The sequence below is a fragment of the Neurospora tetrasperma genome (assembly GCF_000213175.1).
Source record: "Neurospora tetrasperma FGSC 2508 unplaced genomic scaffold NEUTE1scaffold_6, whole genome shotgun sequence".
Classification (NCBI taxonomy): domain Eukaryota; kingdom Fungi; phylum Ascomycota; class Sordariomycetes; order Sordariales; family Sordariaceae; genus Neurospora; species Neurospora tetrasperma.
The window spans coordinates 168,365-193,739 of record NW_009799104.1 but is presented as its reverse complement, the minus strand read 5'-3'; the positions used below and the strand labels follow the sequence as shown (position 1 = coordinate 193,739).

The following is a 25,375-nucleotide window of genomic DNA, read 5'->3' as shown; positions in this document are numbered from 1 at the left end:
TAATATACTAATAATAATAATAATGGACTCTAAAAATTAGGACCGGCCGAGGGCACTATTAAATTAAAGATACCGTTAGGCTCGCAACTAGCGTTAAAACCCCCTTTCTCTTACTATTACTTACCGCAATTAATATAAACAAGAGTACGACCAGATTATTAGAGCGCAAAACACTATAAATATTACTTCACTGAAATAAATTACTATTATTATCATAGTATAATTTCCCTCTTTACTTATAGTAACGTACGATCGACCAAGTATTTACTCTACTATTAATAAATAATTACTATTAACTAATAATACTATACGCAATTATTATTTATATATATTATTACTAGAATAAACGAAATTAACGCGCAAGATTATCCTTTTTAGGAATACTTCGATAACAGCAATAATAATTTAATATTCGGCAATTTAAGTAAATTAATTATATATACTAGGAGCCCGTATATAGTTTGGATTACTATACCAGCATATAATGAATTAATACTAATTACTATTCCGGAAAAGGGGGAATTATATATCTAACGCCGTCTTTAAGTATTAATAGTAGTAAAGAAAAAGTATTTAGAGTTAGAATCGATCTACGAGCTGCGGCAACTTACTGTATTTTATATTAATAAGAGGATTTATACTTCGTACGTACTATATTGGAACGCTATTTTAGAGAGTTCGATTTTTCTATATTGCCGTCCGGTTAATTAATATACTAGGATTATATTATTAAGTACTACTAATTGGGATTCTATTTTACAATAATTATAATTAATTATTCTTACTTTTTCTATATAAGAGGTTTATATCGAACCCTTAAAAACTTTAACGTAGATTGGATATAATTAACTGTAGTCGAATAGAATAAGGATTATATTAGAATCTGTACAATAGGTACTAATATTAGTAATAAAAGGTAGGAACTGGTAGAAATCCTAATAAACGTTGTAAATAAAAAGAAATCGATTATTACCCTACTACCGAAGCTTAGATCCGTTTATGTAGTAAAATAAAATAGGAGTGTAATAGTCCGTTAGGATTTATTAGGGATAGTAGAGTTTATTGTAATAATTAATAAGTATTATAATTACCCTAATCGGGTATAGTTGGATAGTTAAGAGAATATAGTATAGTAGGGATCTATTCGTATAGAATTAATTAAAGTAATTAAAACGGTAATTAGATAGTTAATATACAAAATAGATATATATAAAGCTTCATTTATCTATAAATTTAAGACCCTCTTAATAAATAATAATATCAACCGTTTAATATATACCTTCAAAAAATTTAATAGTTCAACCGAAATTAATAACGAATTACGTAATCGCTTATCAAATATAATTAATACCAAACCTATAGCGAACCGCGAAATATACAATTATTGTAAACGGAGCCTTTATAGTATTGGTAATTAGGTAAATATTATTATTATTGCTAGTCTAAAGTTATTAGATACGGTAGTTAGAATAGTAGAAGTAGTTACTTAGTAGATACTTAGAATAACCGCCGGTCTATTCGGGACTATAATAGGACTTTTATTAATGCGGGAGATAATTATTAGATTAACTCAATCTTAAAACGTATATAAGGGATATTAGCTATATATTGTAGCTATATAGTTCGATTAGATTTTAAGAGAATTATTATTTTAAATTAACTAATTCAATATAATTAAAGAATAGAATATCTTGGAAGTATAACGTACGGCAGTATAGCGCCTATAGCCTACCCTAACTGAGTATAACTGATTCTTTTAATATTTATATTACTAAGTATAAAGTATAAGAAGCGGGTAATAGATCGATTAATAGACCCGCCGTTTATATTATTAAGTATAAATATAAGAAGTAGGTAATAAATTAATTAATAGATCCGTTAAATACAATTAGAGATAAAAGAGTACTTATATTATTATTAGTTATTATATCTATTTTAATTAGTTAGTTAAATTCGTAGGTACGCGGTGGCACCCTTGTGGAAGAAGGGAGCATTGTAGAAGGCGCGCTTTAGCGTATAGACTACCGGACGTAGTATTTAGCTAGAAATCACGGTTACAAACCGTTAGTAAGCACTTTAGACCAATCACAACCTTTGTTATCACTCCAAAAGAACTGTGAGTAGTGGTGCATCACGCATTGTAATTGCATGTTGCCTTCAAGTGCCGTAGAACTCCAGCTGAGACGGACTCAACCTTGTCTGGTCTCCTATTTAAAGATCTGTCATCAAGAGTTTATATATTCTTGATCATCGGTGGACTCGGTCCGGTCGTGAACTGCGAAGCCGAGGCTTTCGACGGACCATAGGTAGAGCCCGAAACTGAGCGGATTTCTGGCATTCTGCTTGCTTGCTGGCAGTCGATGTGCCAAGATTCCCACGCCCAAACTTCCAAGACTCTCAACCCTCCAAGTTGGCAATCAAGTCCCCTGGGAGCTGTAGGTAGTCTCGACTGCGGCCTTGGCTGACTTTGACAGCTTGACTCCAACCGCCGAGGCAGAAGTCGCTCCACGTCTCCCTCTCATCTGTTTCCCTTTCCTCTGAGTCCTCTTCTTCTGAGCTCCTTTCCCCATGGTTGTCTAACGCATCTGTGGCAATCATTGTGCATCAGGTTAAATGTTCTCATGGTCTGCTGGCCGCCGGAGAGCCCCAAAAGGATGGCCCCGTGCAGTGACCCTTGAGCTGATTGACGCCGCAACGGCCACGTGCATGCAGCGGCGGGCTATGGGTAGTGGTACGATAGGGAAAAACAAAAATAACAGCAAATGGCGGCGCCAGCGAAAGGCGATAGCGCTTCCAACACCTAACATAATCCGTCCGGTCGTCAATTCCCTTGATAATCATGGATTTCTAACTTTGGCATGAGACGAAAACTTTAGTAAGGCGACTTCCGCACTGCGGTGTATACAGCAGCAGCTGCTGGCAGCTCGAAACAAGAACAAGTAAACGTACAGGTAGGAAAGAAGAGAGCTGGTAAGAACTGACAATCCGATCAGGGAAGGGACATATTAATCTGGGACAATGCAGATGAGAAATCGAGCAGCCAACAGAAATTAATCAGCGACGATGTATGGCCATGTACAATTGACAAATGGGACGCACTGGAACCCACGCCTCGGTACCGCCCGATGCCCGCCTCGATGCATCGGGGGGCGGGTGTTGTAGGCTTGGCTGACTGCCAACTGGAACGTGTTTGCTCATTGGTCTTGGGTTCGGTGTCGGAAGCTACCATCCCCGTGTGGGAATCGGGCTGGCACCTTCGGGTCTGACATGTGCATTCTCCATCCTTTTACATGGTTCAAGGAGACAGAAAGAACATTCTGTGGGTGTATGCATATACTTATATGAGGTCTCCCCACGTCACTAGCTCTCATCAGCTTTCTTCCCCGAATCATACACTCGGGTTGAACCACATTGAACAGCCCAAACCAATTACAATATGCCCTACATCACGGAAGGCGAACCCAAACCTATTGGTTCATATCCAGACTCAGGCATCGATGTTCTTATCGTGGGAACCGGCCTGGCTGGCCTAACGGCTGCGATTGAGTGCCGTCGCAAAGGTCATACGGTCCGAATCCTGGAGAAATGCCCAGACATCAACACCCAAGGTGAGTGTGTTTTCCGAACATCATCTACGTGTCCAAAGCCAATGTCAGCTAACGCATGCTTGGTCAGGGGATATGTACTTCATGGGTCTGTCTGCCACCAAATTCTTCAAACACTGGCCTGAGATGGCGAAGGAGTATGACGAGATATCTCTCCACAATTCCTGGCTTGCGACCTACAAGCACGACGGAGAATTGGTAATTCCTCCCCTCAAGGTTGCTGAACGACTCCGGGAGGCTGGACTTGATCCCGGCACTCCTCCTGGGCTCTTTCAAATGCGCCCGCTTGTTTACCGGATGTATATTCGTCAGGTGGGCCGACTCGGGATTCCCATTACATTCAACAAGAAGGTGGTCGACTATTATGAGGACTTGAAACGCGAAGTGGCCGGGGTCATTACTGAGGACGGCGAAAGATACGAAGCGCATGTCGTAATTGCGGCCGATGGCGTCGGATCAAAGGCGCAAAAGCTCCTCGGTGGCCAGGTCAGGGCTATGAAGTCTGGCAGAGCCATGTGGCGCGCGGCGTTTGACATTAGGTACCTGGACCAGAAGCCCGAACTCAAGAAGTTCTTTAGTATGCACATTCCAGAGGGCGGTGGAAAGCCAGAACCCATCGTCCGTACCTGGCTTGGGTAAGTGGTGCTACCCATGCACGTGTTAGTGTGGCGGGAACTGACGTTGGAGACAGACCGGGAACTTATGCCATGCAGCTGACTCGCCCAGACACGGTGATCTGGATCATGAACCACGATGTTACGGGTTCCGAGAAAGAGTCTTGGACACACACGGTCGAGTCGGACGAGGTGTTGAGGAACATGGACAACAAAGTCCCCACGCCTTGGGCGCCCGAGCTCAAGGAGCTGATCAAGCTTACTCCGCCCAAGACCATCATTAACTTTGAGCTCTTTTGGCGCAATCCTCAACCCAAGTGGGTATCTCCGGGCGGCCGTGTTGTCAACATTGGGGACGCCGCACACTCGTTCTTGCCAGCTTCGGGAAATGGGGCGACGCAAGCAATTGAAGATGCCGTCAGCCTGGCGTCGTGTCTCCAGATCGGCGGATGGGATAATGTTCCACAGTCGGTTCGTGCTCACGTGAGGATGCGCTTCATTCGCAACGCATGTGCTCAGAAGCTGGGCTTCTTCAACGCCGAACTGCTGCAAGACACCGACTGGAAGAATGCGAAGGTGGATTATCGCAACGCCCAGCCTAGGATGCCCAGATGGGTCTGGCAGCACGATCCGGAGAAGTATGCGTACGAGGTTTACGACCAGGTGGTTTTGAACATGAAGAGGGGCATTCCGTTCAACAAGGACTTTGAAGTGCCGCCCAACTATCCGCCGGGGTACAAGTACGAGCCGTGGAAGATTGAAGACATCATGGAGGCGTTGCGCGCGGGAAAAAAGGTCGAGCTGGGTGCTGGAGACTGGAGTTAAGTTAGTCAAGGGGAGTCATTATCACCATGTGGTCATCTGATACGTACCTGTTACGCTGGCTATTGTTTTTGGTGGTGACGAGTGGCACATGATTAGTTGCGGGTATTTGCAAAGGAGGATGCTCGGTTGGCCTTGTGCTTGGGAGAAGTATTCATTGGGTGCAGAGAGTAAGGAACTGCCGGACTGGAATAATTAGGAGCAGATACCGGCAGATAATGCGGGAAAATATGATCGTGAGAATGGCAGAGCATTCAAACTCTTTCTTCCCTCAGCGGCATTGACTGTGGGGCACTTCGGCTTGTTTCGGTCGTGATATATGAGCAGTTCCTTCCCCAACCTGGCTGTCGCAATTGCCAGTAGAGGTACTTGAGATCAAGATAAGCGCGACTTCCATTTCAGTGTTCGGGACCTTGCATTCATCTTCCATCAATTGTCAGCTTGCCCACTACCAGGTTCTTCTTACCCGACCATCCGCCGTTCGATCCGGACCAAGCAGTTGCTTTCCGTAAGTTACAAAATTCATTACATTTGTTTCCATTACCGTCCCTTGGTCTACTCCGGCACCACCACCACCGGAGTGTACTCCTCCTTCAAGACGGCCCTGTTCCCAATTTCTTTGGGAGTCACGCGGACTGGAGTAGACTCGGGCCTCAAATTGGCGTAGCAGAAACCACTGGCGGCGCACATGAAGAAGAGGTCACGGTCCACTCCGCTGTTGAGAGAGAGTGACGGAGCCGACGTAGAGATTACCGCCGTTGGTCATGCGCGTGAAGCGGAGAATGAAGTTACTGATGGATGGTCTCTCCGAGTCGCCTGGGTCTGCTCGCAACACTTCGAATTCCCACAATCCATCTTGTACTGGCGTGCATTCGAGCGCTGTGTCATATGGCATCTCGCCCTTGGTTAGACCGTCCCATTCGATGTTGCAGTTTGCCGTGGCATTGGTGGCACTGTTCGGGTCGGTGATGGTGGTCTTGATGTAGCTGATGGTGCTGCTGCCAGGTCGACCGGATGGGGAGTAAGTGTCAACTTGTACAATTTCCTAGGGTGCTAGCGCAAGAGCGACCACAAAGGTGCTTGATGTGAGGAATAACAAGATCCCAAGGAGAGCTGGCGGTCGCAGCATGATGGTGGAGGGTCAAGAGAAGCGGTTAGGTGTTGGAGTTTTGGATATTGGATGGCAGAACTTGTCGAATGAATTGAAGGAGACAGAGCGGATGTCCTATACTAAACTACAGTCTCTCATGATGGACTCATATATTGAGTATCGCCAAGGTTCTTGGCGAGAACATGGCGTCGTGGCAAAGTTGGAGGAATACCTCTAAGTAAGGGAGGTTGCATCAAGGGAGTACAGTGGGTTTCATTGTCCCACCAAATCCGGGGGACGTGAAGGCTTTCTTACCCTGAAGGAGCCACAAACCCGGGGTGTGTGATGTCGGGTATCACTCGTAGCAGTTCAGGTTTCGGTATTGAGCCGATAGGGTGCTTTATCCGTAGATTGTCATGGTACACAAAGAAATGAAGAGGTCTACAATGGTATGTTACTTGCATAGGTACCTTTATTTTGCCCTATTCGGTACCAGCGTAATGACATCGCTGTATCTTATGGTGTATCGAGACAGAATCTGGTGCCCTTCTTTTGCAAGTTGTGCTTTGGGCATAGTATTTCTCCAATGGCCTGAGGACAAGTGGTGATCTGGGCGAGCGTCCTTTAGAGATTATCGCCGAGGACGATGACGGACACTGGACATGGATGGCGGAAAGGTCCTTATTCTACGTTGATTGACTTGTATGACGGTTTTTTTTGGGTGTTTGTACGACGAGCTTTGGGCCGGAACCTAGTACCGCATGTGATCATGTTGAGGACTTGGAAGATGGGGATGGCTTCCTTTCTTATTTTCCCCATGTTTTGTTTCGACTTGTTGCGAATGCTCCACTCTGTATTTTCGTCGTTACATGCTTTTGTATGGGAACCGTATTGTACTTGGAGTGATTGGCATCACGTAGCACAAGTAAGAATAGTGAATGTTACGTAACTTACTCTGCTGGGGAAAACCAAACCAAACACCTACGAACCAACGCAAATGTCGCCTTCTGAAAACAAATGAAACATGATCCCTTGAACATGGTGTGATTTTGGGCTTATAGACCATTCAATGAAGCCTATTTGATTCTTCAATCGTTGTATCGAAAGAGCAGATCGACGAGGCACCAAATCCGCTTGAATTGTCTGTGGAAATTTTGAGGTTGTATGCAGGCACCCGTGCCTGCCGTGGGTTGGTCATCACATTTCAATGTCCAGTGCTGCTGATACATCAGACACTTCCACCATGGCTTCTGTTCTCTTTGGCAGCTACGAGCACGAGTTGTGTTGCCCAATTGTGTGCGACTGGACCAATGGTGCAAGGCAGCCGTCGAAATCGAGGCAGGCATCACCTCGCTGTTGCCTCTCTCTGATCCAAGTTTATTTTCCCATGTCCTTTCTGACTCCTAGCTGGGCGTCCCAAGAGTACTGACGGTTCTCGCCAATGCAGAAATCTCGATGCCTTCAATGCTTCGCCTCCATCCAAGCAGATCGATTACTTCCATCTCCCCTTGTCAAGCCTACACAACCGCCCCACGGACACTAGCTCTGACCCCAAAGACCTGCCCTCGAGCGACGACGCAGTCGAATACAAGGCTTTCAGAAAGACGCCTTTGGTCAAAGACGATCTGGTCCAATAGCGGGTACTCAGTATCTCGCCTTTGTTGCAATTTGGTACTGTGTGGAAGTAGGTGTTGTTGATCCTCCCCCACCGACTAACTTTGCAACGTGACCGGGATAAACTCATGGCTGAAAGCAACATATCGAAGCAGACCGTTGCTAACCCACCATCAAAGGCAAAAATAGACAGACCGCCCTTGGTTCGATCGGAATCATGCAACAACATCTCTCTGGTCCAACGACAAACCATCTGACGATTTCCCCGTGTTTCAAAGGGTGAACATCGATGCCAAATGGGAGCGCCATGACCCGAATGCCCTAAAGAGAAGGAACTCCAGCAGAAGGGCAAATGGGAAGACAAAGCTTCAATAACCGATACAAGCCTACGGAGGACTTGCCAATACTGCCATTGGCCCCCTTACCACGGGATTCAGATCTCGCGGCTGGTTGGAGCAGATATGGTTCTTGACCTCCTTCTGGTAACCACACGATGAAGAGTTTGGGCTCCTTGGGCGTTTGAAGTCGAAGCCCGACCCTCAGCTTTTGACAGAAGTTTCTCAAGTTGTCGGCCCTTGTTCCCCTCCCCTTCTGAAGTTCCACACTTGACTGCGAGCTTGGGTGTATCGATTTCCTGGCCCAATTCTTCTCCCTGTTTCTCTACCATTGCGTTGGAGACTGTTCTGATCCTCTATTCCTAGCCACGAAGGCTATCCTGATATTTCCTCCGTTGCACATCGAATGTCAACAAGATCCTCGACCACACCATTACCCAGTGTTACACCAAGATTGAACAAGGGTATGCCCAAGGTTCGGCATACTCTCCATTCAGCAATAACCACCCGCCTGGGTTGCGTGTCGGGGTGATTTGATTCGACGACCGAGATACCAAAACAAGGATGAAGTCAAGCGCACTTCGAAATCCTTGCCGAGGCAATCGCTGCAGCATTTATCAGCCACGTGTGGGCAGGCACCAGAAGCGTGCTGACAGCCCGCTGCTGCCAGCCCATGGAAGCATCTCGCCTAAAGCGCAAGTTCGACTCCAGGCGTTCATTGTCCTCCTTGAGCGATGGTTGGCCTATTGCTTGTTAACAAAGGTTCGAGCCATTGTAAGCACTTACCAAGTGATAGGCCGAATTCCTAACAGTTTTTTTTTTGTTGAAGCGCGCCAGTCATGGTGATACCAGAGGACGAGAAAGTGCCGGATTCCTGTTTGGAGATCTGCCATATGAGAACTGATATAAAACCCTGCAGTCCTGGTTTCTGGCAGTGGACGTTGCTGGTTATAACGGAAAAGGTCGGGGTGCCGGAGCATCCGGTTGGCTGTCACCCATCAACAACCTCTTCTTCAAGATTGGCTCAGCTGTCCTCCCAACGGCCACAGACACAGGGTTGTAGCGTAAGCAGTCCAGGGCCAGCGTGCGTGGACTGTTTGGGTGACAGAGGGAGCACCTGACCAGACCTGATGCGTGGGCCTCAGACAGGAGACCGGCCACGACATTGAATGGAACGGTTCAATGCACTTCCTGCGTTGCCCCATCGTCACTGGAGCTTGCCAGAACGCTGGGCCAAGCAAAGATTGTGGCGCTGGAGTCCTGAATTCTTGGCGTTCTGCCGTCGCAATTTGGTTGATGAACGTTAGGGTGCACGATTTTGTGCTGCAGCTAGTGCTAGCCAAACAGCATTTCATTATGTGGAAGATCAGCCCACGTTCCATCGAGGCGAGCCCAAGGTAACGTGGAAGCCACCATCGGCCAGGAAGAGCCCATTCATTTCGCAGAGAGTTTTCTCGGCTATCATGAACTCTGTAGGCTCTCATAGGCTACCTCGTCACCGGTCTCCTCAAGCTGGGACCAGAAAGGCATGCCAACCAGACGGCGCAAAGGTACCCATGTTGAACCGGATGAGGCAAGACAAGGATGAGTTGGTGGTGGTTACGGCGCGGCTCGTGCTTATTATCCCTCCCCAACGGCCCGATGCTCCCGTTGTAATAGGCTGCACACCAAGTGACCGGTGAAGCTCGCGATGGACACTCGGTCAAGAACTCCTGGGGAAAGACTCGGCCGTGTGGCGATAATATCGTGAGAACGTCAGTCCATTTCCCTTGGTCTTCATTCTTGACGCTCAGGAGAAAATACTCTTTTCACGGTGACAGACTGCCGTTGGTCAACCGAGATAGGGAGAGCGTTGGGCTGGGGTCCGACGTTACTGTGTTTCCTTGTTCTGTTGGGTTCTCTCGTTATAGCCAATGAGAGCAACAAGTTGGGTGTTTACTTCCGGAAAGCCTCTAGGCGTTTCATCCTGCTGTCGTTACACAAGTCCATTGACTAGCCAAGTCAGTCGTCCTTGCCGGCCCTAGCTCCACAATGCTTCATCATGAAATAGGATATAAACCCTGAGAAATTGCCATCAGCGGGTTTCTTCTCATAGAGTAGAAGCAAGCACAGCATTCAGCAAGCGCCGCCATCACAAGAACAAATTGTAGGAAAGAGAAAGATACTGCTAGGTATCACTCCACCACAGTCAAGCCACGGCAATTTCTCTCCCTTCTTGACACGTTTGCTATACGCAATGCTTCCTCTTAACAACATCATTCTTCAAAGTCACGTCCCCCTCCGTCTGCAGCAGCTGGATCTGCTGGCTCCGAGCGCTGGTCCGCTCTCGATTCCATCCTCAGTCGGCGAAGGCATTCGGAAAGCTCCAGTGAGTGTTGAAATTTCTGCTCCAACGACTTTCGGTTCATGTATTTACCCGCCATCATCAGGGTCTGCCTGGTATCCGCTGTTCGACATGTGCCGCCAACGGCGAGGTTGTTTGGGTTATCCCAGGCCGTGCTTGTGGCTTCTGCCGCACTCCAGCCATGCGGGATTGACAGATACCAGGTCATGAGAAAGGACACTTTTGGGGACGATCATGGATAGACGACACTCGCTTTATAGACACTCGCTTCATAGAAGGAACAAGACAGCGGCGGCATCGGGAGGAGGGGTTCAACATGTTTGTTTGTTTGTTTCGGAGTTTGGAATGATTTAAAGGAAAACTGCTTCATCACGGTCGGTTTGCTGGCATCTTTTGTGTTGGCAAAAAAAAGCATCACGGTCGTTAAAAAGTTTAAGACGGAATCCTATCTAGTATAACATGGCTGGCATCTTTTTCTCCGTGGCGGCCTCTGTTGTCTGTTGTCTGCCGTGCAACACTCCTTGACATCCTGCCTCCCTGCACCACCGGTTCGACAGGCGGACCACGTCGGTGTCACCTCATCTTGATTCCATGTCATCACATCACTCTGTCAGCCCCGATCACAGCAGCACCGCCTTTGCGCGACGTGCCACCGCCGCGCGTACTGCGACCGGAACCAGAACTTTGGGACTGTAAGGCGTGGCTCTAAATAGACGAGAGGCAACCAGCCTTGTGAGGCTACTTACTGTGTAGGTACCTCTAAGCTGTCAGACAGGTTTCGGAAACAAAAGTACCGATTGGACCGGTAGGCGAGGGAGAGACAGCTGGCGCATGTCGGTGTCTCACAGTGTTAATTCGAGGTGCAAAGTTGATCTTGGTCGTTCCCCAAAGGGTACTACTCACGCTTTTCTTTTTTGCCTGAATTAGTGCTCCTTTTGCTATGCGGCCTCGATCGTGGCCATTGGACTAATGCACGTGTGTCCGTGACTGGTCCATTCAGAGACTGCGTCAACCTTCAGATTCCCTTTTGAGGTCTGCGTGATCATATCAAATGGGACATGGAGCTGCTTGGCAACTGAAGGTATGCAGGCAGGCAGGCATTGTATTGTTTTGATGAAAATCCGTTTACCAAGAAGGGTATCCAACGAATGCAACAGACAAAAATGAAGATACAATCAATAATTGCCTGTCCCTAGTACATGTATCAGGTCCACTCAGCCTTTCAGTACACACGCACCGACGCCAACGCCTGTAATGCATCAATCCCTCAGATCATCATTTCTTGTCATCATAGAAACTATGTATACCTCCGCTTGACACTCCCCCTCAACACCCCCCTCGCATCCTCCTCAAACAAATCTCCCCACCTTCTTCTGTTTCCATGTTCACGACCATCATCCAAAGCCAACAACCTCGCTCGTAAACTCAACAACTCCGTTCCGCACCGGACTACTCCCGCGTTCGCTCCCGCTCTCAGTAACCTGCGGACTAACTCGACTACTTCCTCTTGCTGTCTCATGGAATAGGTACTTTCCACCTTGCCGACCAGCAACGCAAGGGGGGTAGCGCCGTCGTCGTCCGTCGCGTCGGGATCGGTGCGCGGGTCGGAAAGTAAGAGGGAGGAAAGTTCGAGGTTTAGTGATTCGGCGGCGTAGTGTAGGGGGGTTCGTCCGCCGCTGCGTGCCGAAGAGCTGTTTGTGCTGGATGTGCGGGCGTTGGTCATGTCGGCTTTGTTGGAGGGGGAGGAGGAAAGAAGCATGGAGGCGATGGATAAGTTGCCGGAGAGAGAGGCGAGGTGGAGGGGTGTGACTCCTGAGAGGCGGGTGGTCTTTCGTTGGATGGGTAAGGGGGAGGGCCATTGGGGTTCTGAAGTTGGCACTTGGAGAAGTTGCGACTGAGAAGGCTTGGAGAGGAGGTTGGAAGTTGATGCACTTCGTAGTTTTGGTCTCCCTGTGAATTTGTTGATAGGCAGTTGAGCGGGGAGAAAGAGGTCGCAGGTTCCTGTTACAGGGGCACCTGCCCGAAGAAGAATTTCGACGACGCGGTCGTGTCCTGCCATTGTGGCCACGTCCAATGCGCTGAGCCCCTTGCCCCATTTTCCGTCGACGCCAAGTGGCAGACTGGTTTTCCTTGCGTCGACGTTGGCGCCGCGCTCGAGGAGGAGGGAGACTGCTTCTGGTAAGCCGAGGATGCAGGCTGCACTGAGGATGGTGAGCCTTCCTGGTTGTGTTTGGGCTGGAAGATGGGTGGATTCGAATTCGGATGATAGCGGGAGAACGGAGACGGAAGCGTTGGGGTCGGCGCCCAGGTCGAGCAAGAGCCGGAGGATTGCCGTCTGACCTTTTGGACGAGCCGAGAAGAGGGGAGAGCGGAGCACGGAAAACAGGGGGGTGGTCTCGACTGGTTGAGAATCAAGTGGAACTTCCGCCGAGGTGGTAATGGTACATCGCCCGTTAATGGGGACCTTGTTGGTAAAAAGGTGGGTGACGATTTTGTCGATGTCGAGATTGGAGCAGGCGAGACAGAGATCGGTGATTTTGTCTTGGTCGAATCCAAGTCCCATGCTGGTGCTGCCGGTGACCGTCATCGACTCGGGGTCAGAGTCAGAGTCGGAACTGGAGTCGGACAGCGAGACAGATGATGTCCTGCTCGAGAAAAACCTCGTCACTTCCTTGGGTATTCCAACCCTCCACCCACAAATCATGCCACCCCTCTTTCCCTTCCTCTCTAAACTCCTCTCCCTCTTTTCTGCTGCCCTTCGCTGCTCTTCCCTGACCCTCCTCTGCTGCTCAAGCCGTTGTCTCACTGCCGTGCGTTGTGCCAGCGCCAACACCCTTGCTACTAGCTCATCATCGCCCGCCTTCTCTGTTGTCTCTTCCCGCTCCCGACACTCGCACTTGGGCCCATGCAGAACCACCGCCGGGACGCCTCCAGGAAGCAGCGTGGGTACTTGGAGACTTCGGTTTGGCTTTTGGAGTTGTCGGCAATCGCCTTGGGGTCCTTGGCGAGGACGGGATTTCCATCCTAATTCGGAGAGGCGGGATGAGACTGCCAGGCGAGAGAGGGTTGGTTTTGAGGGAGGAGGAGGGGGTTTCTCGAATGCGAATGTTGTGTTCTTGGGGCTGGGTAGCCCAAGGGCGGAAGACAGAGGGAGGTGGGTGGTTTTTGCTGCCGGGAGCGGTAATGTTGGCAGGTTTTCGTCGGAGTAAAAGGCGTCGCTGGAGATGGGGGAAAATGATGACGACGACCTTTTGGCCTCGAGGGGTGGTGTCTGTGGTGGTGTTGGTGGAAGCAGGATGGGTCCTGGTGTGGTGATGGTGGTGGCCATGGTCATTATTGTCGTCGCCATGTTGGGTGGTGGTGTTGCTACCTGACGTCGACTTCCTCCTTTGACGATGACGATGATAGGTGGTGATGATGTCTATCTGGTACCGGCTGTCGGAGGAAGGCAAAGCAGCATGAAACTATGTCAAGTACCCAAGGTCGGTACCGCACTGCGGCCAGCGCGAGATACATATATCATCGGATCTCGAATTCCACGAGACTCCATCCTTCCCGTCAAGGTTGCTACCCACATGAAAAAAAGGATTGTCAACCAAGTCCCGACCCCTGGCGGCGGCGGGCCCGGCGCGGTGGTCGTGGTGGTGATGAGTGAGGTGGCACTGCACCTAAAGTCGCTGACACGCTGCAGATAACGCTAAACGGCCACAAACCACTGGACGGCCTCGCGACGACGGGCCCCCCTAACCGCCACTAATTGCAGTAGCGATCGGCCTTGCACCCGCCCGAACATCCGATCTGCTTGGGATGTTTGGACTTGGCGTCGTGGCAGTCTTCCGACTTTTGCTGTCCCCCCAACCGCCGCTCACCCCAAGGGCTTCCATGCCTTGTCCCGGTCCGTAAGCGCTAGGAGCATCTTTTGGCTTTTTTAATCTCCGCAAGGCGTAGGCAAAGCGATAGGAGTGCATGTGAAACCATGGGGGAGATTTGGGCAAGAGTTGCGAGGAGGTAAGGAATCGATAGTGTACACTAACTAAACGTTTAGCTACCTCTAGGGAACCATTTCACAAGGTCATCGGTTCTTTAAGGTAGTACGTCATGGCGCCCGTTGATAAGGAAGATGAATACGGATCCTGATGGAGTCCATGATACGTTGCCAAGCCGAGCCATTCGTATCTCGCTATCTGGGCGCGGGTGAGTGATGCCGAAAATTCGAGAATTAGAACTCGTCTGAATACCTACCGTGTACTCTCCTTGTGTTAGCCAAGAAAGAAAAAAAAAGAAAAAAAGGATGCTCCAACTGACAAATCACTTCAACAGCCTCAATCGATCACCATGTCAACAATCACGTCAGCAAAGAAGGCGGAGAGGATGGAAAGAAAAAGAGAAGAAAAACAAAACAAAACAACCAATCCGCATCAACCACTTTTCCAGCCACTAGCAACCAAGCCCACAAGGCTCAGTTTACTGGTTCTTTTTTCCCACCATTTTCTCACTTCCCTTGTTGCACCAACAGGCTGCAACAGCTGCCTGCCTGGGGCCCCGCAACGGATGCAGCAGGGTTCCTGATCCATCCATCGATCCCAGCCTCTGCCGCTAAAAAATACTAAAAATGGCCAGTCCGAGTGGGCCTGCCTGCGTCGGGTGCCTGTGTGTCTCACTCAGTAGTGAACATAACCCTTGAAGATTTGTTAGCGTGACACTTTCACTACAACGTCACCGTCAAGGGAAGGGAGAGAGAACTGAATTGATCGCGGATCAAAACTGAAAAGTCCCACCAGCCGAGGTGTCCCACACACATGGATGTGTACTGCATAATTTACCAAAAGTTGACTGCAGCAGGCAACAAGGAACCGGGCAGAAGCTGTTGAGGCTGGAAATGGGAATGCCCACCTAATCAACCTGAAAATGGTAAAAGAGCCTTATGCAAAGTACTGGGCTAACGGACTGTCTAGTGGTAAACGGTATGGTGGTGATGCGCTAAACGCGGCGTCTAGGTGTCTTGGGTAAGCGCGAGTTTGTTGTTGTTCGGGGCTGACTTTTAGGTTGAAAACTGGGATCCATGAGATGCCCCTGGGGCTGTTGCTTCTCATCGCCTCGGAAAGTTGTTGGATTGCGTTATCTTGTCTAACATGGCTCGGTAAATTGTTAGACACACCGAAAAGATATCATTAAAATATCGGGCCTTCCTTTGGTCTAAAGGAGGAGGATACCGGACGAGTCACATCGGCAACCAACTTGCAGACGACAAGTCCGGTCCGTGAAGAAACGAACACACGTCTTGGCAACCAACCAGCAATGCCTAGCGCCAGTGCTCGGGTCCTACAGTACGATGAGGCAGGGGTCGGTCACTGGAAAGGACGGTGAGTGAACGAAGGATTTACTGATATTCACTGCCAGGCATCGCCGATGGAAGTGCTGAGCATCAAATGATATGATGTATGGAAAGATATCAGAGGTAAGAAAAGAACATCAGCAGCTTGAGGAGATCAAGACAGGAAATACCCATCAACGAACCCTCTTGTTCTCTTCCCCCCATGAGCTCTGACGAGCTTCCATTTCTAGGGCAACCAACTCATCAACACCTGCAATACCTATTCGCGACAAGCATCGATGTGGACCGTTCCTGCATCACCGATCTAGACTCTTTGCTTCTTTTTCACCTCCTTCTTCACATCATCATCTTTTCTCCTCAACGCTTTCTTTTTTTCTCCCCTTTTTTAATCTCCTTTATCTTGCGTGCCTGCAAGCTACAAAGGCAGTGTAACAACGATCATGATCCCTGAACCATGATCCAACGAGCAGCGCCGTCTATGTATGTACCTCTATGTAGCCACGATCGATTATGGCTAGTGTACTCAACGATACCGTTCGCCCGGCATGCATGCCTGTTTGGGACTTTGGAGCCACCGAATTCGTGCTCCGTATCGTTGGCTTCAAAAATGACTGAACGGACGGTTCTCTGTCAACCTCCACTAGAAGGGAAGAGTCAAGCTGGACTCTACTCGGTGCTTCACATCGCCGACAATTTCCGTGTAGGCATGCATGTCTTACTTACCTCTACCTAGATAGTCGTACCTACTCGAATGGCCGGAAGATAACGAACAGTAGGAGTCTTTGGGTCTGCACTTGGGCTCAACAATCCGGTCTAGACTCCCAGGACAGGACACAGTAACTTCCACCTCTCCTACTCTGCTCAAACACAATTTGAGCCTACGGTATCAAGTAAACCATTACTCGCAGGGATCCCGAAAGATCTTTAGACCCTCTTCGATTCAGTTGCCGATGATACGGTCAAGTTTGCTTGGCGACACTTAATTCCTCCGAGTTTGTTTACATGTATGTTGTGACATGCCACAATATGGATGATTTCATTTTTCTCTCTTCGCTTTCCTCTTTTCGGCAGTCCATATCGCTCTGACTGTCGAACCTTGACTGATCGAGATACTTGCTTGGTCGACAACCGACGATGCAATCGCGAAGCATGCACGTCACATGTGAAGAGATTATAACTACCGAGACTGGAGCTCCATCGGGTCACGTCTGATAAGGTTCTGATCTGACTTGGTCGTTCATGTAACATCAGCACCTACACTTAGTTTCCCAGTTAAGCATAACTGTAACTGTAACTGTAACTCTACTCTACCTATCTGGTCTTCTGACTGGAATCTGTGACTGTGATACTCCAATGCAACTGGCAACAAGCCAAAGTTCATGCCATGTGACAACGGCAATGTTGGCGATCCTACATACAATCGTCAACTACCCTTTTAGGGTTGTCGTGGCAAACCACAAACCCCATGACAGCAACTCGTACCGTATATAGCTCCTTATAATCACAAGTCTTTTCGGATAGGGGGGGTAGAGGTATAAATCCTCATTAAAGTATATTGCACATTGGCCTCCTATTCAGTGCTGATCGCCCTTCCTCGCCAATGAGACTTTACCCTGGATTTAACCACCAAAGCAGGCCAATATACGGCAGTTCACCAAGGCGGGTATACTGCTTCTCTTGCCAGAGTTCGGCAGAATGGGTTAACCAATAACAACTACATGATGGCATGAAGGAAGATTCGCGGTTAGATTCAGTGGTCGATAAGACAGACTTTCATGCCGCGCCTTTATATATGCTGATCACGGCATATCATGATGGATGCTATGAGCCCGGATGGGAGGCGAAGAGTGACATGACTGGAGTATAAGGGGTTATCCGCAAAGCACCATCGTCAGACGGGTTCCTCTTGCCTCTTCGACCGTAAACCACCAGCCCGGTATCTCCTCGATATCTCTTTGCCCCAAGACACCTACGTTCATCTCACCGAGCCAACCCATCACTATCACGATGAAGCTCCAATTCCTGGCCCTTGTGGCCTCAGTCTTCGTGCAAGACACCCTAGCCCAATACGCCACAGCAGCCATGATGCGCTTCCAATGCTCCCAACTCTCCATCGAGCGTCTCGACCCGCTCGTCAACCCCGGCATGCTCCCCTCGACGCACATGCACCAAATCGTTGGCGGCAACTCCTTCAACGCCACCATGACGCCCGTCGAGTATGACCCCTCCACCCAGTCCACCTGCACCACGTGTTCCTTCGCCGAGGACTTATCCAACTACTGGACGGCCAACTTGTACTTCCGAGCCAAGAACGGAAGCTATAAAAGGGTGCCGCAGATGGTGAACCTGGGATTGACGGGACAAGGGGGGATCACCGTGTATTATATCCCGCCGTATGATGGGAAGACGAAGGTTACTGCTTTTAAGCCTGTGAGTTTTACCTACCTACGTACCCTGGCATCATCAAAGCAAGGTGTGTGTGGCGTGTGTGAAGAAGACAAGGTACTGATCGATGTCAAACAGGGCTTCCGCATGCTGGTAGGTGACGCCATGCTCCGGTCTAATCGGGGTATGCAAAGGCAAATCTGCCATCGATGTGAACACAATATCCAGCAGAGTCCGTTTGGCGGTGCGCCCTGCACGGGCGACGACACCGTCACGTTCCCCAACAAGATGTGTCCGGGTGGTATTCGGACTACCATCACCTTTCCTACGTGAGTTCCCCGTCCGTTCATCTCCACGCCTCTCCCTTCAATAAACTAACCTGTTGCTAGCTGCTGGGATGGCAAAAACGTCGACTCCCCGGACCACAAGTCGCACGTCGCGTATCCCTCCTCTGGCACTTTTGAATCCACCGGCCCCTGCCCCGCCAGCCACCCGGTCCGCTTGCCACAGCTCATGTACGAAGTCATGTGGGACACTCGGCAGTTCAATGACAAGGCTATTTGGCCCGACAAGGGACAACCGTTTGTGTACTCGATGGGAGACGGGACCGGGTACGGCCAGCACGGCGACTACGTGTTTGGGTGGAAGGGAGACGCGCTCCAGAGGGCGCTGGATGCGCGGTGCAGTGGCGATCGATGCTCGCAGCTCAAGACGCAGACACCAGAGCAGGCGTTGGCTTGTTTCAAGAAGCAGACGGTAAAAGAGGAGACGGAGGGCTGGGTCTCGGAGCTGCCGGGTGGGATGCAGGTAACTTATCAGTAAAGGACGGGGAGGGAGAAGGAATGGGAGATAGGACATGTTGATTGATGAGAGATGGGGACCAGCCCTAGTTACCTTGTTACCTTATATCCAAACCTACATCCAATCTGTACCGCTGTCGTAATGTCATAACGTCGTCAACCGTTCCGTCCTGCCTGCTGTTTCTCTCCTGCTCCCGGTCATGGATCGCCTCCATTCCTTCTTGACCTCCTCCAACAGCCCATCAATAGTCAACACATCGATCGCCGTGCCCGCCAACGCCTTTGCAACCCTCAAACTCCTCTCAAACGCCAACCTCGTTCCCGCACTTTCCGCAAACCCGGGATTATGGGGTCCTGCCCCTCCCGGCCCCGGCGGTATCTCGAACCCGGGCATAATGCTCGGCATCGCATGAGCAATATCGCCCTGGTCCGAACTGGCACCACTCCGCCCTCTCATCTCATCGACATCCTGGTCTTCTGGAATCTTGCTCGGTCCGCCCGCCTCATTCCCATCCCCATCCCTTCCTCCATCCCCTTCCTCGGGCACCAGCGGATTAAAGTACCGCGCATAGCTCCTCGCCAACAACCGGTTCGGCACATGATCCTTGTAGGCCATCAGTCTGGTCACCTTGACCTTTGCACCCGTCGCCATCGCACCCGCATCAAAGCACCCTATCACTTTCTCAACCAACGCCTCCAATCGTCTCTGCGTCGCGGCCCTCACCACAAAAATGCCTGCCGCATACGCATGGATGATATTCGGCCCCGCCCCGCCATCAGTGATGTGTCCCTGGATGATATCAGACGGCATAGTCTGCTGCCTCAACACGCTAATCCCATTATACGCCGTGATCAATGCGTCCAGCGCATTGACTCCCAGCCACGGCTCTGCTGCGGCGTGTGCTTCCCGACCAAAGTATTCGACCTTCATCCGAATGTAGGCAGTCGTGTGCGTGAGGGCGCAGTCGGGGATGGTGCCGGGGTGAGAGATGAGACTGATATCGACGCCGTAGTCTTTGTAGGCGCCTGCGGCTAGGAGCCGGATCTTACCGCCGCCGCCTTCTTCTGCCGGAGTGCCGAAGAGGACGACGCGGCCCGGGAGAGAGTAGAGGGAGAGGAGGTGGACTGTGGCAAGGGCGCCGGCGAGGGAGGCGGTAGCGATTAGATTGTGGCCGCAGGCGTGGCCGATGGCGGGGAGGGCGTCTGGATTGGGGGTTTTGTTGTTAGTTGTGGTCTAGTGTGGAAGTCTGGAGTTGGTCGAGGTCATGGATGCTAGGGTGATGCCTGCTATGCCCAGGCCCGTTGGTCAATCCGACAGTCTGGATGACCGGCGGAAGGGATGGAAACGGGAGGGAAAGAGACATACCCATCTCAACGTTAAAGGAAACACAAGGCCCCCGTTTGCCCGTGTCGTAGACCGCAACCCAGGCCGTCTTCATGCCGTAGGCCGACCGCGTCACTGTCCATCCTGGCTGCGTCTTCATGTAGGCCGTCAAGGTATAATGGGCGATGACCTCTCCATAGCCAAGCTCAGGTTTGTCGTGGATCTTCTTGTTGATGGGCCATAACTCCTCGGCGATGCTGTCGATGTAATCGCTGATGTCGTTCAGGAATCGGGGGCGCCGCGCCGCGTTGACATCTTGGTGGGTGATGATGACAAAGTCATCGTCTTCGTCCATCTCGGACAGCAGCGTCTCGGTCTGGGTGCTGGAATCGGTCGCCATGATGGACTTAAGTTGGGATGATCATGGACAAAGATGGAGAACGGGTAGGGCTGAGAGTGGGAGATGGGAGATGGACACCAGGAACAACACGCTCAAGGACAAGGACAAGGTCTCGAGAGAAATGAAAGTCGCAGTGCTGTTGATGCTGACAGCGAGCAAAACAGTGCACGCCACGTCATTGATGCCCTGGAGATCGCTGAGTGGTGGGGGGAATGGCCAACCAGGAGCGCTGAAGCCCCTGAAAAAGGTGGGGCAGGAAATAACCTCTCTACACTAAAGATCCCGTCCCTCCATTTCAGCACGTGCTTCCACTGAATCATGGCTTGTACCCCTGACGTCATCTTGGGTACTCCCTGTCCTGGACACTCGACGATGACAAAGGTTCCTTTGAATATAAGACTCTGGAGTCAAGTCTCAGGAAGTCTCAGATATTCTTGTTTTGCTGACTGGTCCTCTTGGAGCTTCCTCAACCCCATCGGGACACCATACTAGTGAGGGCATCTCTACCCAGGCTGGCTGTACAGAGGGCAAGAGCCCCAGTGTCAGCATAGGTTGCGTGGCTTCCAGGCAACCGCAATTACCTTTTCTCCAGAAATTCCCCCCAATTTGAGAGGATGTTTCAAGTGACGTGACATTCTCGTAACACAAAATACTATCTCCGAAGGCGTTGACCAATTTCAAAAGCTGGGGAAATCCGGGAACAACCAACAGGACATCGTCAAATTTCTTGTTGCGGTTTGGTGGCAAACAATCTTCCTCGCAACCAACAAACTCGGGGACCACAACCAACAATCATCTCCTCAAAGCAGCCCGCAAAAGTACAACCAGCACCATGGCTCTCCATCAGTTCGGCGTCTCGCTTGAGACATACCTCATGGCCAACCCCACACTCAAGGGCGTGATTGTCAGTGCCGTGGTCCTCCACCAAGATCACATCCTCTTGATTCAGCGCGCGGCAACAGATGGCTTCCCCAACCTGTGGGAAACCCCCGGTGGCGGAGTTGACCTCGGCGACGAGACCCTCTCCCACGCCCTGGCACGTGAACTCCTCGAAGAGACTGGCCTTGCTCTCAACCATGTCATGGCACTGCTCGACCAACTCGAGTTCGAAGGAGCGTCAGGCGAAGGGCGATATCGGAAGCTCACCTTTCTTGTGTCTGTCGAGTCTACGCACAGTTTGCAGGAGCACCCGCAAGTTCGCCTTAACTCGACGGAGCACCAGGACTTTATGTGGGTGTCAAAGGACCATCTCCGCATCGGGGTTTGCGGGGGAAGGGAGATCAAGTTTGCTTATCCTGGACAACTTGAAACTCTCTATGCCGCCTTCGGAGCCGATACAAAGACACAGACTGGGATGGAAACACAAAGCGCAATAAACGGGACATGAGCGGCAGACATGGCCTATAAGATTATGCCGTCCTCGGACAACACAACAAGCTTAAGCCAGAGCCCGGAGCCGCGAGCTATCACCGATCTGCGTCCAGGCTATTTCTACTTCCAAGATCCGCGTTACGGATCTGCCGGTCCTGGTATCGGCATAGGAAATTCAGATGCAGTATCAGACCCCACTTCGAACCGGGCAGCATACGTGGGAATGTCTTATGGTCGGTGGCAATCTGAGGTGGAAACTTTGGTGCATGTGAAAATATAACAGAACACTCTCCGCGTATGATTCTGCCATTTCACTTTTTTCTTGACTCGACCGCAAGCCACAAGCCACTGAGCTTTGTTTTCTACGATATAGCCCCCCACCAACCACGTCTTACCACGTTCTCCCTTTCACGTTCCTGAAGATTAACTTTGATCGATCTCGCCTTGTCCCATGCGGGTGGCTCAGGGGCATGCATCTTCCTTTGTCCTTACAGGTTTCCGGGCGTGGAAAAAAAAAAGCTGTGCCTACCAACGGCATGAAGCAAATCGATGACTCTGCATAGGCATCGGACAGGAAATTTCCAAGATGGCGTTGGCAGAATCTTTCTAAAACTCTTATAAAACAACAAGCGTAGCCATGTTTCATTCCCTCTTTTTCTTTCCCCAGTCAGCTTCAGACAGTCCACGTCGATCACTCATCTTGATCAAGTTCTTCCAGCCGTCTCACGTCTAAAACCCACCTCCAACCAGACAAACTCTGAAACAAAGACACAAATCCCAGACACAATGTTAGCCAACGTCATGACCGTGTTGGGCCTCACGGCTGCCACCCTCACCTCTGCCGCCGTCATCCCTCCCGTCCGCCGCAGCGAAGCCATCGCCATCACCCCTCACGACAAGTACTCGTCCTCCGTAGGAGTTCTCGGCTGCAAAATCGACATCAACCGCGTAGCCTACTGGCCCTCGGCCGTCGATTGCAATAACATCTGCGTCCGCGTGACCGCCAACGGCCGCTCCGTTACTCTCCTCAAGATCGACAGTTCCACCGGCGCCTACGACATCAGCTACGACGCCTACGCCTACCTCCAGAACGGCGTCGGTGCTGCCGGCGGAGCAGCCCTCGGTGGCGCCGTCGCTGCCACTTACGAATTCGTCTCGCCCGAGGAATGCAGGCCGCTTATCAAGACGCCTGATGGCAAGCTGCCCTTCACGGCTGCGAACTCGATGAACTTCATCAACTCGTGCCAGGGTGGTAGTTGGGTGGGCAACAATTTCCAGCTTTATAACGTTGCGGATGCCCGGTGCCAGTGGGGCGAGGATGTTCCGTGCAGTTTCCCTGATTTGGCTGTTACCAACCAGCCGGATTGTGGTGCGGGACATGTTTTGGGGATCCAGAAGGCGTTGCCGGCCGAGTATGCTGTGGTGGATATTCCGTATCCTAATTGAGTTTGTCAAGGTGGTTACAGTAAGTTCGTTTTTTGCCACGCTCTACCGGCGCTCTCGTACTGACGGCTTATTACAGCTCATGCAAACATCATGATGGTTTAAGGCTTCGATTCGGCGCCATCCTTGAGATCGCGGGGCGAGGTCAGCTGGGCATGGCAATTATGAGCGACGAAAGATATACAGCTTCACGGCTTTTCAGTTCCTATCTTCCTTTCTTGATGGATACCATGGGCGGGTTCCCTTACACCATTTTTTCCTCTTTTTTTCCTTTCTGGGAGGGATATCTTGGAGGAATTTGATCGAATTGGATTTATGCTTTGTCTTATCTGGGTAATCATTCGAAGCACATGTGCAGGCAGGACGGGTACACTGCTACTCGAGGAGTCCCACTCAGAGCTCAACATGATAGGAGGCACAGCGTTTTTTTTTTTTTTCATTTGTTGTTCTTTCTATAGACCCTATGGTAGGGGCACTTTTCCTTCTCAAGGAGGACGTTTCATGAGTTATGACATCAGCTGCACACTTTAGATGCACTTTTAGACCTCTAGACCAAGAAAAATAGAGTTGTCTACTACACACCCACGCACTTTTCTTTCCCCTCGGTTTGTTGTGAGCTCGTGGCCCCCGCCGTTCGGATAATTTAGGTGTCCGAGATATTTTCTCATTGCTTCAACTCTTTGGGCTTCATGTTCTTTTCGAAGCTGGCAAGGCTGCATTGCCGTGTTGGTACATGTACCTCTACCTACACCCACGTAGGACATGCAGCTCGCATTTACACACAGCTACCACAATTTGTACATTTGGGACACATCATAGAACTACCTAAGCACGTGCGAATTTTGTACAATAGGGTGTGATTTTCTTTTGCCTCGTGCCAAAAGATGGGGGCATATGGTTTGGCTGAAGTGTTGGGGTCTGGTTCATTGATGGGAAGGAAGGAAGGACCTGCTGGGAGGAACAACCAGACTAGGAATAAGCAGGATTGGGAAGAAAAGGCTCATATTGGGAGTCAAGGGGTACATGATGATGAGAATGGGTTTTTAGTGCAGTTCACGACTTTTAGATCAGTGTCTGCGAGGAAATTGGTGTTACAGGATGATGGATTTGCATCAGCCAGCAGGTAGACCCAAGAGACACTCCCGAATAACGTCATCAAAACAAGTCCTAAATCGTGCCTTCCGTTGTCAAACAGTGAGTTCAATTACAGCCATCGTTGAATCGTGACTTCCTTTTTGCTTGCTTTTGTTTTGAAATGAGGTACCGTATGTATGCGCTTGTAGTTTCACAGCTGTCAACGTCGCACCTGCCCACAAGCAATCTTGACAGAGCATTGAGGCAGGTTCCAAACATCTGCAATGACTGGCGATGTTGCACGTTGAAACTCGGCCCATGATTTGAAGGTAACTGAGAAATTTCGACTTCAAATGTCACCACTTTGTCCGCAACATACACAGAAGTATCCCCTCTATCTTTCCCTTCGAAGGAGGGACAGACTGACAGAAAACGTGTGTCCACAATGACAAACTCCTTTACCACCACTACCACTAGCCGTTCTGGGGAGTCTGATAGAAGACAAACCCGGAGCTTCAATCGTTCATCAAACTGCAGTACTGCTGGGGCCAAACGACGGGCGCAGTGATTGTCTTCCGACAAAATGAACCTCCCAGTTGTCACCAAGCGATGGAGATATACAACGAGCAAGCTTTCTGATCCCATAAACAGGCATTCCAGACGAGCAGTGGTAAACGCCCCATGGCTGCCTGGACGTAGTGGTAAGCCCTTCACTCAATATTTTCTCATCGTCTCAACTTACTTACCTCTTATTTTCAGGATGGTTGCGGTGATTCATCAACAAGGGGACGTCTATCACCCAGAAACTTGCTCACCATA

At 50.1% G+C, this 25,375-nt stretch overlaps 8 protein-coding genes across 8 annotated transcripts; 4 read left to right on the top strand and 4 right to left on the bottom strand.

Annotated features, from left to right (window-relative positions):
* Positions 1–3,419: 3,419 nt before the first annotated feature.
* On the top strand, positions 3,420–5,044 carry NEUTE1DRAFT_86912 (uncharacterized protein; the record flags this gene model as incomplete). The annotated part of the gene is made up of 3 exons (XM_009855655.1): positions 3,420–3,608; positions 3,676–4,240; positions 4,297–5,044. The coding sequence occupies 3 exons, from the start codon at positions 3,437–3,439 to the stop codon at positions 5,042–5,044; spliced, it is 1,485 nt and encodes a 494-aa protein (XP_009853957.1).
* Positions 5,045–5,596: 552 nt separating this feature from the next.
* NEUTE1DRAFT_103450 (uncharacterized protein) lies at positions 5,597–6,290 on the bottom strand (the record flags this gene model as incomplete). Its single annotated transcript, XM_009855654.1, has 3 exons — positions 5,597–5,693; positions 5,746–6,086; positions 6,273–6,290. The coding sequence occupies 3 exons, from the start codon at positions 6,288–6,290 to the stop codon at positions 5,597–5,599; spliced, it is 456 nt and encodes a 151-aa protein (XP_009853956.1).
* A 2,360-nt stretch (positions 6,291–8,650) lies between these two features.
* Positions 8,651–8,827, bottom strand: NEUTE1DRAFT_49794 (uncharacterized protein; the record flags this gene model as incomplete). The annotated part of the gene is made up of 1 exon (XM_009855581.1): positions 8,651–8,827. A coding segment is annotated over one exon (177 nt), but the record flags the coding sequence as incomplete, so codon positions are not given.
* A 2,681-nt stretch (positions 8,828–11,508) lies between these two features.
* On the bottom strand, positions 11,509–13,868 carry NEUTE1DRAFT_68228 (uncharacterized protein; the record flags this gene model as incomplete). Its single annotated transcript, XM_009855653.1, has 1 exon — positions 11,509–13,868. The coding sequence occupies one exon, from the start codon at positions 13,771–13,773 to the stop codon at positions 11,722–11,724; it is 2,052 nt and encodes a 683-aa protein (XP_009853955.1).
* A 3,973-nt stretch (positions 13,869–17,841) lies between these two features.
* NEUTE1DRAFT_49878 (uncharacterized protein) lies at positions 17,842–18,966 on the top strand (the record flags this gene model as incomplete). The annotated part of the gene is made up of 3 exons (XM_009855587.1): positions 17,842–18,189; positions 18,283–18,473; positions 18,534–18,966. The coding sequence occupies 3 exons, from the start codon at positions 17,842–17,844 to the stop codon at positions 18,964–18,966; spliced, it is 972 nt and encodes a 323-aa protein (XP_009853889.1).
* Positions 18,967–18,991: 25 nt separating this feature from the next.
* NEUTE1DRAFT_118016 (uncharacterized protein) lies at positions 18,992–20,668 on the bottom strand (the record flags this gene model as incomplete). Its single annotated transcript, XM_009855652.1, has 2 exons — positions 18,992–20,147; positions 20,311–20,668. The coding sequence occupies 2 exons, from the start codon at positions 20,666–20,668 to the stop codon at positions 19,090–19,092; spliced, it is 1,416 nt and encodes a 471-aa protein (XP_009853954.1).
* Positions 20,669–21,500: 832 nt separating this feature from the next.
* NEUTE1DRAFT_49842 (uncharacterized protein) lies at positions 21,501–22,055 on the top strand (the record flags this gene model as incomplete). The annotated part of the gene is made up of 1 exon (XM_009855584.1): positions 21,501–22,055. The coding sequence occupies one exon, from the start codon at positions 21,501–21,503 to the stop codon at positions 22,053–22,055; it is 555 nt and encodes a 184-aa protein (XP_009853886.1).
* A 770-nt stretch (positions 22,056–22,825) lies between these two features.
* On the top strand, positions 22,826–23,485 carry NEUTE1DRAFT_140285 (uncharacterized protein; the record flags this gene model as incomplete). The annotated part of the gene is made up of 1 exon (XM_009855651.1): positions 22,826–23,485. The coding sequence occupies one exon, from the start codon at positions 22,826–22,828 to the stop codon at positions 23,483–23,485; it is 660 nt and encodes a 219-aa protein (XP_009853953.1).
* Between the last annotated feature and the right edge of the window lie 1,890 nt (positions 23,486–25,375).